Here is a 15,139-nt window from a genome sequence, read left to right on the forward strand (position 1 = left end):
TTAATACACATGGTGGCTAATTGAAGATTAAATGTAACTACATGTAATCCAACATGCATCAAGAGACTGAAGAAAATATTTTAAACAAATTAACTTTTTAGACAAATTTACACTGAGCTGAGAATTTTATTTCTAATCTATATACCTGAGGGTATATTAAATTTTCAAGATTATCCTTGTCAACCGTCATGGCAAAATCCCTCTGAAAAGCTGCTTTTAAAAACAAATTAGGGAGATCCCTAACGATCCCTACTAGGATCCATGAGGATGTGGCTTCAAACCCTGGCCTCGCTCAGCAGGTTAAGGACCCAGTGCTGCTGTGAGCTGTGGTGTAGGTCGCAGACACAGTTCGGATCCCACACTGCTGTGACTGTGGCATAGGACAGCAGCTATAGCTCTGATTCGAACCCTAGCCTGGGAACTCCTATATGCCTCGAGTGCGGCCCTAAAAAGCAAAACAAACAAAAAACAACTGAAATTAAATAGCAGTATTTCACTATTCTTCAAATTTAGTATCCCAAACTTTCAAGGGCCGCACCTAGAGCATATTCAAGTTCCCAGACTAGGGGTCGAATCGGAGCTACAGCTGCCACCCCACGCCACAGCCGCAGCACCACCAGATCCAAGGCACGTCTGGACCACAGCTCTCAGCAACGCCAGAGATACTGGGATCAAACCTGAGTCTTCATGGATACTAGCTGGGTTCATTACTGCTGAGTAATAACGGGACCTCCCTATCCCAAATTTTTAAAGACATCAGTAATAAACATACCAACTACAACAAAGACACAACCCTTTCTTTTTAATCGTCACCCTCATAGTATTTCCACGTTCCCAGGCCAGGGATTGAATCCAAGTCGCAGCTACAACCTACTCCACGGCTGCGGAACACTGGACGTTTTAACCCACAGCGCCACGGTGAGTTTGGCCAGGGATCAAACTCACATCTCTGCAGTGACCTGATCCAACGCGCTCAGATCCTTAACCCACTGTGCCACGGCAGAAACTCCCAGACATAATAATTTTAATTTTTTTTTACCAAAGCACATTAATTCTGGGGACTGGCTTGCATTTCTTTACCTATAACCTCTTACCCAGTATTTTTACATATCAAAATCAAAACAGTTGTCATAATTGGTAAAATCAAGATATGAAAGATGAAACAAAACAGCAATATAAGCTGCACAAAAAGCAAAGCCAAACTGGTCCCACCAACAGAAGAAAGCAACACAGTGTATGTATTCAAATGTATTAAGAACGAGGTACATTAAGTGTTTAACAGAAGAGAGTGTCTTTTCTGTTTGTGACACTAAACATTTAAACAAGTTACTTTGATAGTCCACCAGAAGCTTTGAAATGTTGAAAAATTACGTACTCTTTTAAAGTAGATAACCCAAAGCAACATGTAACATGTTAAAATGGTAACTAAATACAATTCAAAAAGTTACAAAAAATTCATAATTATAAGAGAAAGTACTCAACAAGCATTTCAAGTGTTTAAAGCAGAACTTAGAAAAAGCAGTAATATGTCAAACTGAGGTGGAGTTACCGTTGTGGCTCTATAGTAACGAACGCAACTAATACCCATGAGGACAAGGGTTTGATTCCACGCCTTTCAGTGGGTTAAGGATCCGGCGCTGCCTTCACCTGCTGAGCTGCTGTGGTATATGTAGGCTGGCAGCTGAAGCTCTGATTTAACCCCTAGCCTGGGAACTTCCATGTGTCGTGTGTGAAGTCCTTAAAAAAAAAAAAAAAAAAAAAGACCAAAAAAAAGCTGTATCTGTGAATCATGGTAAACTCATGACCAGAAAAGACAGGATTTGCAAAGTGGGGCACAATATAGTGGAAAACATCCTACGAAAATGAGGCAAACTTACCCACATTCTCGCCATTACTTGACATCTGAAACAGAAGTAAATGCGTTTCCCCAGCCGAACATGCTCATTTTCCAAACCGGGTCTTCTGCTCCCTAACACTAGTAGTTAATCATCACACACAGATAGTGATAGTATCATTTATCTAGTTTGATTTGGTAGAAAATTCTGACACTTCAGGGGGTACTACAGAGTTTCATGGTCTCAATACAAGTACAGAAGGTAATGGATACTAAATGGCCTAAAATCTTTTTTACACAATCATCTTGTAAGACAACTCCTGGAAGGGGCTCTACATCACAAACCGAAGTAACAGTTTTTATGTCTTTCCAGAATTTTTTTGTTATTAACTCAAAAACTATGTAATAAATGAACAAAATTCCTACTATTTGCATTGCATGCAGTGGACATTTAAAAAAAAACTTCACTTTAGTTCAACACTCATATTCCCCAAAGCTGACTCAACTCTTCTCCAACTCACCTAAAAAAGTAAAAATTAGCTAAAAGATCTTACCATTCTGAACTAAGTAAGATTAGAAGAACTTACCATTTCAAATGAAAAGACCTGAAGTATTCCTACAACACAGCAAAATAAGTCGACTGTATCAGTTTTTAAAATATACCCAAAATAGCCTCACAAAAGTGTTGAGCCTCTCACTCACTCAATAGTAAGAGTTTCCTCTAAACTCTCAGAACTTTTTAGCTGTGTCTCTTATTAACCAGCCCCATTATGGGTCCCTCTGTACCTAAAATTCTCTAAAATCCTCAAAGATCTGACCCTCTGTATTCTCTACCAAGTTCACAAGAACACAGAAAAAACGGGAAACAGAATTTTTTCACTATATTGGAACCTCCAGGTTTCCTGCAAATCTAACAGTCTTGGAGCAATATTTACGTGCAATCCACATAGTAAAAAGCTGTATGTGCTGAAAGCCTAGCAGAAAAAATAGTTATTTACTATTCTTCAAAATCTACTCTCCATTATGTGATTCCATTTTGACGTCTACAAAAACACAGCAGGAGTTGTGTCTCAAACCCATCTATGTTTCAAAACTACTAATGGGGAGCATCTGAGTATACAATAAGCGCTCAGATTTGGTGTGGCATCGAGAACACTAAAAACCACACGATTGAACTTTAGGCTGTCATTTAAAAATTGAGACATCAAGAAACTATTTAATTCTCCCAGTTGACATCTAAGTAACTACATATAACAAATATGAGATTCCTGACCTCAAAAGACTCCAGCACTCGGGAGTTCCCGTTGTGGCGCAGTGGTTAACGAACCCGACTAGGAACCATGAGGTTGCACGTTCGGTCCCTGCTCTTGCTCAGTGGGTTAACGATCCAGCGTTGCCGTGAGCTGTGGTGTAGGTTGCAGATGCGGCTCGGATCCCGCGTTGCTGTGGCCCTGGTGTAGGCCAGTGGCTACAGCTCCAATGTGACCCCTATCCTGGGAACCTCCACATGCCGTGGGAGCAGCCCAAAGAAATAGCAAAAAGATAAAACAAAAACAAAAAAAACAAAAGACTCCAGCGCTCAATATGGATAAACAATGTAAGGTGACAGTTATAAGGTAATGTAAGTACTAAAAAGGATCAAACTCAAAAGGACGTAGCATCTTAGGTGGGGTGAGTAATCCAAGCAGGTTGGGTATGCACAGAGTACCCACCGTCTCCAGGAGGGAAAAAGCGACATGGAAATCTTCCTGGACACGAGCCTCTCTGAAACGCTAATGGAATGTAGGGCCAAAAATGACACGGAGTCATCTAATATGACACAGAAATAGTTAAGTCCAACCAAGTGTCCTCTGATGCAACGTGAAAGGGACATAGAGGACGTAGTAACCACGCCCATCTGGGTTGTTATGAGACAACGGAAGGGAAAACGAGACTGACCATCCTCAGACACGACGCGATGGAGGTGACCGCGCATCCTGCTTTGCCTGGACAGCCTATTTACACCTGCTGTAAGAGAAGTAATTTTACATGTACTCATACTCATTTGTCCTAGTTTTGATGAAAACTTTAAGGTTTTCCCTACAAATAATTGGACATTATTAAAATTATTAAATAATCCTTCTGAGAAGTGATCCAAGATTTCAACCGCTGGTTAAAATTGATTATTATCTTCAACCCAAATACCCCAAATATCAAAAGCCCAAAGATAATTTCCAAGAGTATATGTTAACTTTAAAAACATTTATCTTTTCATCAGATGACAAAACTCTAAGTTCCAATTATGTACCATTCCCAAATGCTCAGAAAAGTTGCTGGGTCATCGTAAAAAATAATTAGTGAATAAATAATAAAAACATAAAAAAACTGGTCACAACGAGAGCATTTTCTGGGAGGCCACTGCACAGGTGTGACCTTCCCAGCAGGTCACATCTAAACCTGACACCAAACCCAGCGAATAAAGCTTCAGTTTTTCCACAGGATGAAGAAGAGGCTATAAAAACTCCTCATGAAATATGCCCATTGTTCAAATGCAACAAGTGTTTATCTAGCCTTCCAAAATACCCTGCTGCTGCAGTACAACCAAATCTCCTGAGAGCTAAATTCTAAGGAGATGCGACAGCCTTATCAAAGTCAAAAACACGGCAACTTCTCTCAAAACTCACCAACCACTTCAGAAAACGCACTTGTACACACTCACTAGTGAGCAACAACTAGGGTCAATTCTCTCTGCAGCACCTATTAATGAGATGTTGTCACTGGCCAGAGTTTCTGGTCTTAGTTTTGTCTAAGAGATGGGCATAAAATCAAGAGGCAAATACAGCTATCACAGTCAAAACAGGTGCGTTCTCAAAAAACAATGCTTTCTGTCTCGACTGACTAAAGCCAAAAAGCCGTGACAGCTCTGAGACCCAAGCAGTGGGCAGGGACATCTTATCAGCCCTTCCAACAGCCTGCGCTCTGATTTACTGCCTTGACTACCATGGCACCTTCTGAACACTAATTTGGATTCTTCAAAAAAAAGAACCAAGGCTCTAGGATGTGAGGTGCTCTGCTCAATAAGCCTTCTAAAAACACTGAAAAAGAATATACAAAATAATAAAATTACACCTTAATTCACGAACTCCTCTCAGTTTGGTTCATACGAACCACCTTTTAGAGATTCCCAAATCTCAGAATGGCCCCAGATGAGCAGTCGGCAAGCCATCCCGGGAAAGGGCAAGCTAGGAGCTCTCTGGCAGTAGCTCTCCATCTCTGCTGGCCAGTTGGTCCTGATATAGCCTCAGAATCACGTCACAACTGGTCAACAAGGCCATTTTGTGGCAAAGCTGCCATCAACAAAATATAGATACAGCTGTGTTCCAACAAAACTGTTTAAAAACAAGCAGTGCTCAGATTTGGCCTGGCTTAACCTTGTCTGTCAAACTCCAGTCTAGATGAACTATTTACAACACTAAAAATCAGCATATCACTTGAGAGGATACCACCCCACAGAAGGATGAAAAGTCCAACTGGAAGCTGCCATGTCAAAATCCCCAAAAGCACTGTGTATTAATTGTGTAACTCCTGTCTCCCATGTGGGAATGGCCAAAAAGCTAACTTCCAACTCTCCAAGTCCCATAAAAATTTCAACTACAAGTCTAATTACAACATATGGCCAGTGCTTTTCTATCTTTGCTAATGAAAATAAACAAGCTAAAGAGCTTTTTTTTTTTTCTTTTCTAGGGCCGCACCTGCGGCACATGGAGGTTCCCAGGCTAAGGGTCTAATCAGAGCTGTAGCTGCCGGCCTCCACCACAGCCACAGGAGCACCAGATCCGAGCTGTGTCTGCAACCTACACCACAGCTCACAGCAACACTGGATCCTTAACCCACTGAGCAGGGCCAGGGATCGAACCCGCAACCTCATGGTTCCTTCAGATTCATTAACCACTGCGCCTTGACGGGAACTCCTGAAGAGCATTTTAAAATGCAGATCCCGTGGCTCCAATCCAGACCCAATGGACTGTATCTTTTTTAAATTCCACAGATGTGCTACAAAGGTTGAAAACTACTGGATTTAACTAAAACTTTGATCGATGGCAGAATCTACTAGGATCACAAAATGAGTCAATTTGTAGGATGGAGACCTGATAACCCAGATCTTTTAAAAGCTCCCTGAGGGTTCACTATGCGCTACTGAAAGACAACCACGGAGAGGTACCACTGACCTGGCTGCATTTCCTCAATGCTTTTAGCCTCACTGTTTACTAAGCCTGGGGGGGGGGGTTTACAACAGAGCACCTCTGACAAACAAACAGATGATTGCCTTACTTATTAGAATGTGATAAACATGCACCTTCAGGGGTTTTTTTGGTCTTCTTGTCTTTTCTAGGGCCGCACTCGTGGCATACGGAGGTTCCCAGGCTAGGGGTCGAATTGGAGCTGTAGCCACTGGCCTACACCACAGCAAAGCCAGATCCGAGCCGCGTCTGTGACCTACACCACAGCTCACTGCAACTCGGGATCCTTAACCCACTGAGCAGGGACAGGGATTGAACCTGTGACCTCATGGTTCCTAGTCAGATTCATTAACCACTGAGCCATGACGGTAACTCCTACCTTCAGAGTTTTACACACGTGTTCAATTCTCCAGGGCTCTGCCCACCTACTCAAATGGGAATAAAAATTCTTACATATCAATTCGTATATATATCTTGAACTAGACTTAAAGAGCTACTCTTTTCTTCGCTAAAAACCAAATATTAATATTTACCAAGCCAGAAAGAGAAACTTAGGTTTTAAAACAAAGTGGCACACAAAGTAAGCACTGCCCCAATTTTCCAAAATGAAATTATTTTATAACTACATGATAAACTACTCAAGCAAGAATACATTTAGATATTTTTATATTATCATTCTTCTGAGAAAGCCAAGTTTACATTTTAAAAATATTCTAATTAAAATATCCCTTTATTCCAATGAAACACCGTGTCCATACATAAAATGGTACACAGCACTACTTAAATGTATAGACTACTTAATTTACAGTAAGTCTAAGAACCTAATAGGAACAAAAGAACAGGACAATCATAAAAACAGGGTCACAAATTCTTATGGTTAAGAGAATAACCTCTGTAATGTGTTCAAAAGTGGAAACACTGAGTTACATAGAAAATTTCAACCTCGTAAATACTAACTAGAAAGTGGTTCAGATACGCTAGTCCACACTATGATAAAAATAAACCTAAACATAATTAAAGCACAGCATAAAATATATACATACATTGTTACAAGTCAAAAATATGTTATGCTCCAGGAGTGGAAAACAACCTGTTTCGGCTTTAGTCATGGAGCTGTTACCAAAGAGCATGACTTCCGGAGTTCCCACTGCGGCACGGTGGGTTAAGAATCCGACTGCAGTGGTTCAAGTCGCTGTAGAGGTTCAATTCCCGAACCAGCACACTGGGTTTACAGTGTTGCAGCTGTGGCTCAGATTCAATCTCTGGCCCAGGGAATTTCCATATGCTGCAAGAGCGGCCATTAAAAAAAGAAAAAAAGTTTAACTTCCTCTAAGGAGAAAAAAGGTATGAAACATATCCTTGACGAAGAGCTGACGTGTCCTTGAAGCTCCTAAAAATATATTCACATGTGTATCATAATATTATGACAAAGCCAAAAGCTAACAAAAAACCCCCTAAAACCTTGAGCAGATATGTTTTCCCTTTTGCTACAATAAAAAAATTATTATTCAACATAAAATCAGTATTTATTTTATACTTCCGAGCTGACACTACTAGTTATGTTGGGATACACCTAATAGAAGTATGAGAAAAAAATGAGAGGTGATACTTTAAAACAAACCAAGAAAACCTACATGACTTTTACTGATGAGGCAAGCTAAACACTTACCATTTGCTTCCTCCCTTTAAATTGAACAGTGAAAAAAGAGAAGCACACAAGAGAGCCTAATTTCAAAGCTTTTAAAAACAAAAACAAACATTAAAATTGTTTAACAATTTTTCTCAAAGACAATTTTCAAAGTAAAGAATAACTGAGGCAACAATGTCCTCAATATTTTTTCTATTAACACAAAGTAGTCAAGACCAGTGAAAAGCTTTTGTTAATATTTCATTATTGCTTAATTATTTTACATTAACAAGCATTATGAAGCTAGAAACCAAATAAAACTGACAGGAAAATGACAAACATGCCTATTCATAATTTCAACCAAATAAAACTGACAGGAAAATGACAAACATGCCTATTCATAATTTCAAACTTCAAAAAAATCTAAAAATAGAACACAGACTATTTCACCTGGATATTTAATTCCATTGATATATGAAATTTTAAATACAATTTCTTTTCAGAAAACTAAGAGGTGAGTAACTTTGCGGCCTAACGTGAATATTAAAAAAATAATAATAAAAAAAAATTAGCAACTACAATCTAGCCCAGGGTTCAGCAAGCTTTTTCTGTTAAAGAGCCAAGGTGTAACTATTTTAGGCTTTGTGGATCACGGAGTCTGTTTAACAGAAGTTTGTTTTTTTTTGGGGGGGTGGGGGGTCTCCCTTATCAGTCAACAACATGTAAACACAATTCTTAGTTCTGTGATTAAGAGCAGCATGAAAATGGATACTGGGTCCAGGCTATGGCTGGCAGACCTCTGGTCTAGCCAAATCATTATGATGCTTCAAATATGCAACAGACACTTTAAGTAATTGCTTAAAATTATCTTAAAATATTCAATTGTCTAAGTTTTCTAAGAGCATAATGCTGTGAAACCATAAATCACCTTTGTTGAAAGGCTAATATATCTGCTCTATTTCTGAATATCTAACTTATTTATTCTCAAATTTCACTGGCTATCTATAACATCTAACCACGATTAAAATGAATTTGAAACATGCAAGTGTTTTTAAATTAAAATAAGAATTCAAAGTATTTCAATTATATTTTGCGTTTTGTGCTTTTTTAGGGCCACACCCGTGGCATATGGAGGTTCCCAAGCTAGGGGTTAAGTTGGAGCTACAGCTGCCAGCCTACGCCAGAGCCACAGCAATATGGGATCTGAGCTGTCTGTGACCTACACCACAGCTCACGGCAACACCAGATCCTTAACCCACTGAGCAAGGCCAGGGACTAAAGGACTAAACCTGCGACCTCATGATTCCCAGTTGGATTCCTTTCTGCTGGTCAGGACGGGAACTCCTTTCGATTTTAAATTGCGGCAACATTTCCAAATAGTTTTAGAATAGAAAAGTTGAGTTAAAACTATCTGGGCTCTGAGGGAGAGTGAGATGGACTGAGAGTTTGGGGTTAGTAAATACAAACTACTACATTTCGAATGGATAAACAACGAGGCCCTACTGTAGAGCATAGGGAACTATATCCAGTCTCCTGGGACAGACCAGGAAGGAAAATCAGCATAAAAAATGTATACATATGTGTATGACTGAGTCACTCTGCTGTAGAGCAGAAATTGGCACAACAATGTAAATCAACTACACTTTAAAGAAATCTATCAGTCCTTAATTACACCTATATATAATGACACTGAATGTACTAAAAAATAAAGACTGTGAAGTGATGGCAATCAAGCTTATGATATCACCAACTTAATCAAGTTTAACAGGAGAATATATCTCACTTAACCATTTCACACTGGTCCCTAAATGATTTCGTACATGACCTCATTTCAACTAGCTATACATCTGGTCCAAGAGTGTAAAGTCTATGCCAGAAAAACATTAAGAAAGCTAATACTACCAACTTTATCATAAGCAAGAGTTTTAGTAAAAGAAATGTTCAGACACACAAAAGGACCAGGAAGCATTTCCAAATCCTCAAAGGAATGACATACAGTTTCTCTAAGCAATACATCACATGTGGTTTACATCATGACTATAATTTAAGAGAGAAACACTAGTTTTCAAAATATGTATTTCTGAAAAACCCTTTTAATTCGACATTTTTATAGCATAATATAAAATTTTTATGCTATAAAGCAATTTATCATTGATAAATTCAACAGACTTATGTTCAAATGCAACAACGAAAAAGGCAAAGACCACAGTTTAAAATGTCACTACGCAAGTGCTATGAATCCAGAGAGGAAAAGACAACTGCAATGATGCTAAAATTCACTCTGAACATTTTTTTACAAAGCTTGAAAAAACCTACTCGACAATTTGGAAATGGAATTTAAACCGTGACTTATAAATAATTAAAATTTTCTAATTGACTTTAAATTGATTTCTAATTGATTTTTCATTCAAAGGATATTTACTTGATGGAAGGTAAGATAAAAATTTCTCGCTGTTCTAGTATTTATTTTGCTATGTGTCTATTTTATTTATTTTCGTCTTTTTTATCTTTTTAGGGTCGTACCCTTGGCATATGGAGGTTCCCAGGCTAGGGGCTGAATCGGAGCTACAGCTGCCAGCCTACACCACAGCAACTCAGGATTCGAGCCATGTCTGTGACCTACACCACAGCTCACGGCAATGCCGGATCGATAACCCAATGAACAAGTCCAGGTATCGAACCTGCATCCTCATGCATACTAGTCGGGTTTGTTAACCACTAAGCCACGACGGGAACTCCCCTGTATTCATTTTAATAGAAAAAATTTTAAGATTTTCTAAGGAAAAAGAAGAATAAGAACAGAGAAAGGAAAAAAAGGCACCAATGCCTTTAATTAACACCCTTAGCCTCAGAAACTTATTAAAGAATCATGGCTTTTGAATAGCTAGAGAAAAAAAATGGTAGCATTATTCAAAATGAGTTGTTCGCCTCAGGTGAACAATGAGACTCTGTCAGTTATCAGTAAGAAATTGTGGGTTTTAACACATGTGAAGTATTCTTTCTGCCCTAGAATTTGCCTCCCTCAAACAGAAACCTGAGGCTGTCTCTGGAACTAACTGCAGTTTACAACAAATTCAGGAATAAAGAAACTTGTTGAATATCACTGCAAAAATACAATTAACATAATCCAGGATATGAGATATGCTTTATAACAAGGGTCTGATTCTTAAAAAAAATAAAAATAAGGAAACAGTGAAAAAGAGGGACAGAAAATCAACTAAGAATATTGAATTTAACAATGTGAATAAATCAATTGTTGGAAGAAAAAAAACTTTATAAGGCCTGAGTTAAATGGAACTTTTACTAGTTAATATTAAATAACTGACAATTTTGAAGGTATGGTAAAGACACTTGTCAAGAGAGTTCTTATATCTTAGAGTTACATACTGATACTTACGAATGCAATCATGTGAAGTGAGGTACTGCATGTAAAGTGCCTCGGGAGTGTGGGTCACTCGGACTCGGGAGTGTGGGTCACTCGGACTCGGGAGTGTGGGTCTACTCCAAGATGGAAACGACCAGCCGGGGCGGACAACCGTTACAGCGGAGGGGTGAGCATGCACTACGGTACTTTTCATTCTAAAAGCTTCCAAACTAAAGAATTTTTAATGTCGATTACTGGTAAAAATCAGACAAGTGGATATGATCAAGTTATCAAGATTCCTAATCTAGAAGCAATTAAGAAAAGATAAAGGAAAAAGGAAAAAAGTTTAATGTCCATTTCATAAGACAGGATTACCTTGAGAAACTAATTTTAATTTACTACCTGTAAGAGGTTAAGAAACTCGTTAGTTTAACCTAAACATGCAAATTCAGAAAGAGTAGAAAATATATTACTATATAAAGCAGTATCTAAAGAACTGCAAGCACACATCGTCCACCTGACAACACAAACCATCTTAGTTAACCGGTACTTTACTTACGTTTTCCATATAGTTCGGCTTAAAGCCCTCCTGCTGCCGCCGCAGTTCCTCCTGCTCCCGGTGGCGGATCATTTCCTCCTCACGACGACGATGCTCTTCCTCATGCCTGAGAAGAGATGTTTAAATAAAACCTTCACGGTGCTTGACATACAAGCTATCATCATGTACCTTATTTCAGGTAAAACAAAAAAATTAGACAAGACACACTACACCAAGTATGTGATAATAACTTGCGTACCAAGTTCACCCTCCAAAAAAATAACTGAATTATGGTAAATCAAAAAAGTAAACACCAGACACCTAGGGTCAATTAATCTTTGAGAAAGGAGGCAAGAATAAAAAATGGGAAAAAGACAGTCTCTTCAACAAGGTGCTGGGAAAACTGGACAGATGCATGTAAAACAATGAAACTGGAACACACCCTCAACCACGCACAAAAATAAACTCAAAATGGCTTAAAGACTTAAACATGAGACAAGACACCATAAAACTCCTAGAAGAGAACATAGGCAAAACATTCTCTGACACCAACCGTACAAATGTTTTCTTAGGTCAGTGTACCAAGGCAATAGAAATAAAAACAAGTCAATGGGACCTATTCAAACTTACAAGGCTTTGCACAGCAAAGGAAACCATTTGGAAAAAAAAAAAAAAAAAGACAACCAACAGAATGTGAGGAAACAGCTGCAAACAATGCAACCAACAAGGGCTCTATCTCCAAAATATACAAACAGGAGTTCCCTCCGTGGCTCAGTGGTTAACAAATCCAACTAGGAACCATGAGGTTGCGGGTTCGATCCCTGGCCTTGCTCATTGGGTTAATGATCTGGCATTGCCGTGAGCTGTGGTGTAGGTCGCAGACGCAGCTTGGATCCCTCATTGCTGTGGCTCTGGTGTAGGCTGGTGGCTACAGCTCCGATTGGACCCCTAGCCTGGGAACCTCCATATGCCGCGGGAAGCGGCCCAAGAAATGGCAAAAAGACCAAAAAAAACCCAAAAAACAAAAAGCAAAAACAAAAAAATATATATATACAAACAGCTCATACAACTCAATAGCAAAAAAACCCAAACCCAATTGAAAAATGGGCAGAAGAACTGAATAGACACTTCTCCAAAGAAGCCATATAGAAAGCCAACAGGCACATGAAAAAACGCTCAGCGTCACTAATTAGTAGAGAAATGCAAATCAAAACTACAATGAGGTCCCACCTCATACCAGTCAGAACGGCCATCATTAATAAGTCAACAAGTAACAAATGCTGGAGAGGGTGTATAGACAAGGGAACTCTCCTTCACTCTTGGTGGGAATGTAAATTGGTACAACCACTATGGAAAACAGTATGGAGGTTCCTCAGAAAACTACCGTATGACCCAACAATCCCACTCTTGGGCATATATCTGTACAAAACTTTCACTGAAAAAGATTCATGCACCTGCATGTTCACTGCAGCACTGTTCACAACAGCCACGACATGGAAACAACCTAAATGTCCATCAACAGATGAATGGATTAAGAAGATGTGGTGTATATACACAATGAAATACTACTCAGCCATAAAAAAAAGAACAAAATAATGTCACTGGCAGCAACATGGGCAGAACCAGAGACTCTCATACTAAGGGAAGTCAGAAGGAGAAAGACAAATGATATCACATATCCAGAATCTAATATATGGCACAAATGAACCTACTACAGAAAAGAAACTCATGGACATGGAGAACAGACTTTTGGCTGCCAAGAGGGAGGGGGAGGGAGCAGAAGGGACTGGGAGTTTGGGTTCAGTAGATGCAAATTTCGGCATCTGGAATAGATAAGCAATGCGATTCTGCTGCATAGCCCAAGGAACCACATCTGATCACTTGTGACGGAACACAATGGAGAACAATGTGAGAAAAAGAATGCATGCATATATATGTGTGTGTGAGAAAAAGAACGCGCGCGTGTGTGTGTATACATATGTATACATATGAGGTGGAAATGCCTGGATTATATACATATAATCCAGGCGTTTCCACTATCATGTAGCAAGTTAAGGCCATGGCATTGTCTCTGCAGCAGCATAAGTTCAACCTCCGGCCCAGCACAGTGGGTTAAGGATCCTGTGTTGCCAAAGCTATGGCAGAGGTCTCAGCTGCACACTGACTGGATCTCTGGCCCAGAACTTCCATGTGCCTTGGGTGTGGTCAAAAGCAAACAAAAGTCTGGAACCCAAAAGCTCAAATCTGTACTCAGTACTGTAATATAAAGAGAAAGCGTGGAATCTATCACTGGCATAGCAGATTGTTTCTTAAAGACAAGCATAACCTATCCTGATACAAGCCACTGCAGAGAACCATTCTGCCTAGGCAAATATCCTACTTGCAGAAGGAAGCCTGAACGAACCCTCTCTCCCCCATATCATTAACTCAGGAAATCCCATGTGGCGGCTACCTGCAAACCACCTGCTTTTATAAATTAAGTTTTATGGGACAACCATTCGCCTACTACCTCCAGACTAGAGCAATGCTGAGTAGCTAAGACAGAGACCATGTGACATGGGAAGCCTAAAATATTTACTATCTACCCTTTCCCAGAAAAAGTTTGCCAACTTCAGCCCCAAAGATACATGCAGGCATGGAACAACAACGAAAGCTTTATCTATGTGCCGGGTTACCATTAAATCATAGTAAGTTATTAAGAAGGAAAAGCTTTAATACTGAAGTAATAGACTCATATAATATTGGCATTTAAATCAATGTAAATTCAAATACATATGCTCTGCGATCAAAACCAATAAATTATTTAAACAGAGAAAACTATATAATACTGTTGCCCCTTCAGTAGGTCTCATTTTCCAAGCTACTTTTTTTTTAAATTATACTTGATTTACATGTTGTGCCATTTTCTGTACAGCAAAGTGACTCAGTCACACATACACATGAATTCTTTTTTTTTTTAGGGCCCCACCCACAGCATATGCATTTCCCAGGCTAGGGGTCAAATCAGAGCTGAAACTGCCAGCCTAAACCACAGACACAGCAACACCAGACCCAAGCCGTGTTTGCGACCTACACCCCACCACGGCTCACGGCAATTGCAGGTACCTTAACCCACTGAGCGAGGCAAGGGACCAAACCTCCATCCCCATGGATGCCATTCAGGGTCGTAACCTGCTGAACACAACCAGAATTCCTGCATTCTTTTTCATACGTACTATTTTCCATCATGCTCTATCCCATGAGACTGGATACAGTCTCAGTGCTAACCAGGCTGCTCTTCTGAGCACCTTTCCTCACCAAGTGTAAACACCTTTTTGGTGGTGTGTTTGGTACACCACCACCTCCCACGAAACACAAGGGCAGAACTAAGAGAAATGGTGATGCCACAGCCAGCAAAAAACAGTCTGTTAGGACCTCATGTTAAAACAACAAGCAAATAAGAAGACACCATCCCTAAAGGATTTCAAGCAAAACCTAGACTATTTTGAAATCCTCAAAACAAAGCTCTATTCAAGGAAACTGAATATTCAAGTAAAGTGGTTAATCCATTTCTAGG

General features: G+C 39.5%; 1 protein-coding gene across 7 annotated transcripts in view; it reads right to left on the minus strand.

Moving 5' to 3' along the window:
• Positions 1-15,139, minus strand: part of PSPC1 (paraspeckle component 1) — a 95,081-nt gene that overhangs the window by 45,521 nt on the left and 34,421 nt on the right. For 6 of the 7 annotated variants that reach the window (XR_002336589.1, XR_002336588.1, XR_002336587.1 and 3 more), the window contains exon 6: positions 11,605-11,710. Coding sequence is in view for 4 of the 7 variants with exons in the window: in XM_021065421.1 (XP_020921080.1) it covers positions 11,605-11,710 (106 nt within the window). In the remaining 3 variants the exon portion in view is untranslated. Of the gene's footprint in view, positions 1-10,959; positions 11,276-11,604; positions 11,711-15,139 lie in introns of those variants that run through there. The other variant, XM_021065422.1, reaches the window with a different exon arrangement.

The sequence above is a fragment of the Sus scrofa genome, chromosome 11 (genome assembly GCF_000003025.6).
Source record: "Sus scrofa isolate TJ Tabasco breed Duroc chromosome 11, Sscrofa11.1, whole genome shotgun sequence".
In the NCBI taxonomy this organism is placed as follows: Eukaryota; Metazoa; Chordata; class Mammalia; order Artiodactyla; family Suidae; genus Sus; species Sus scrofa.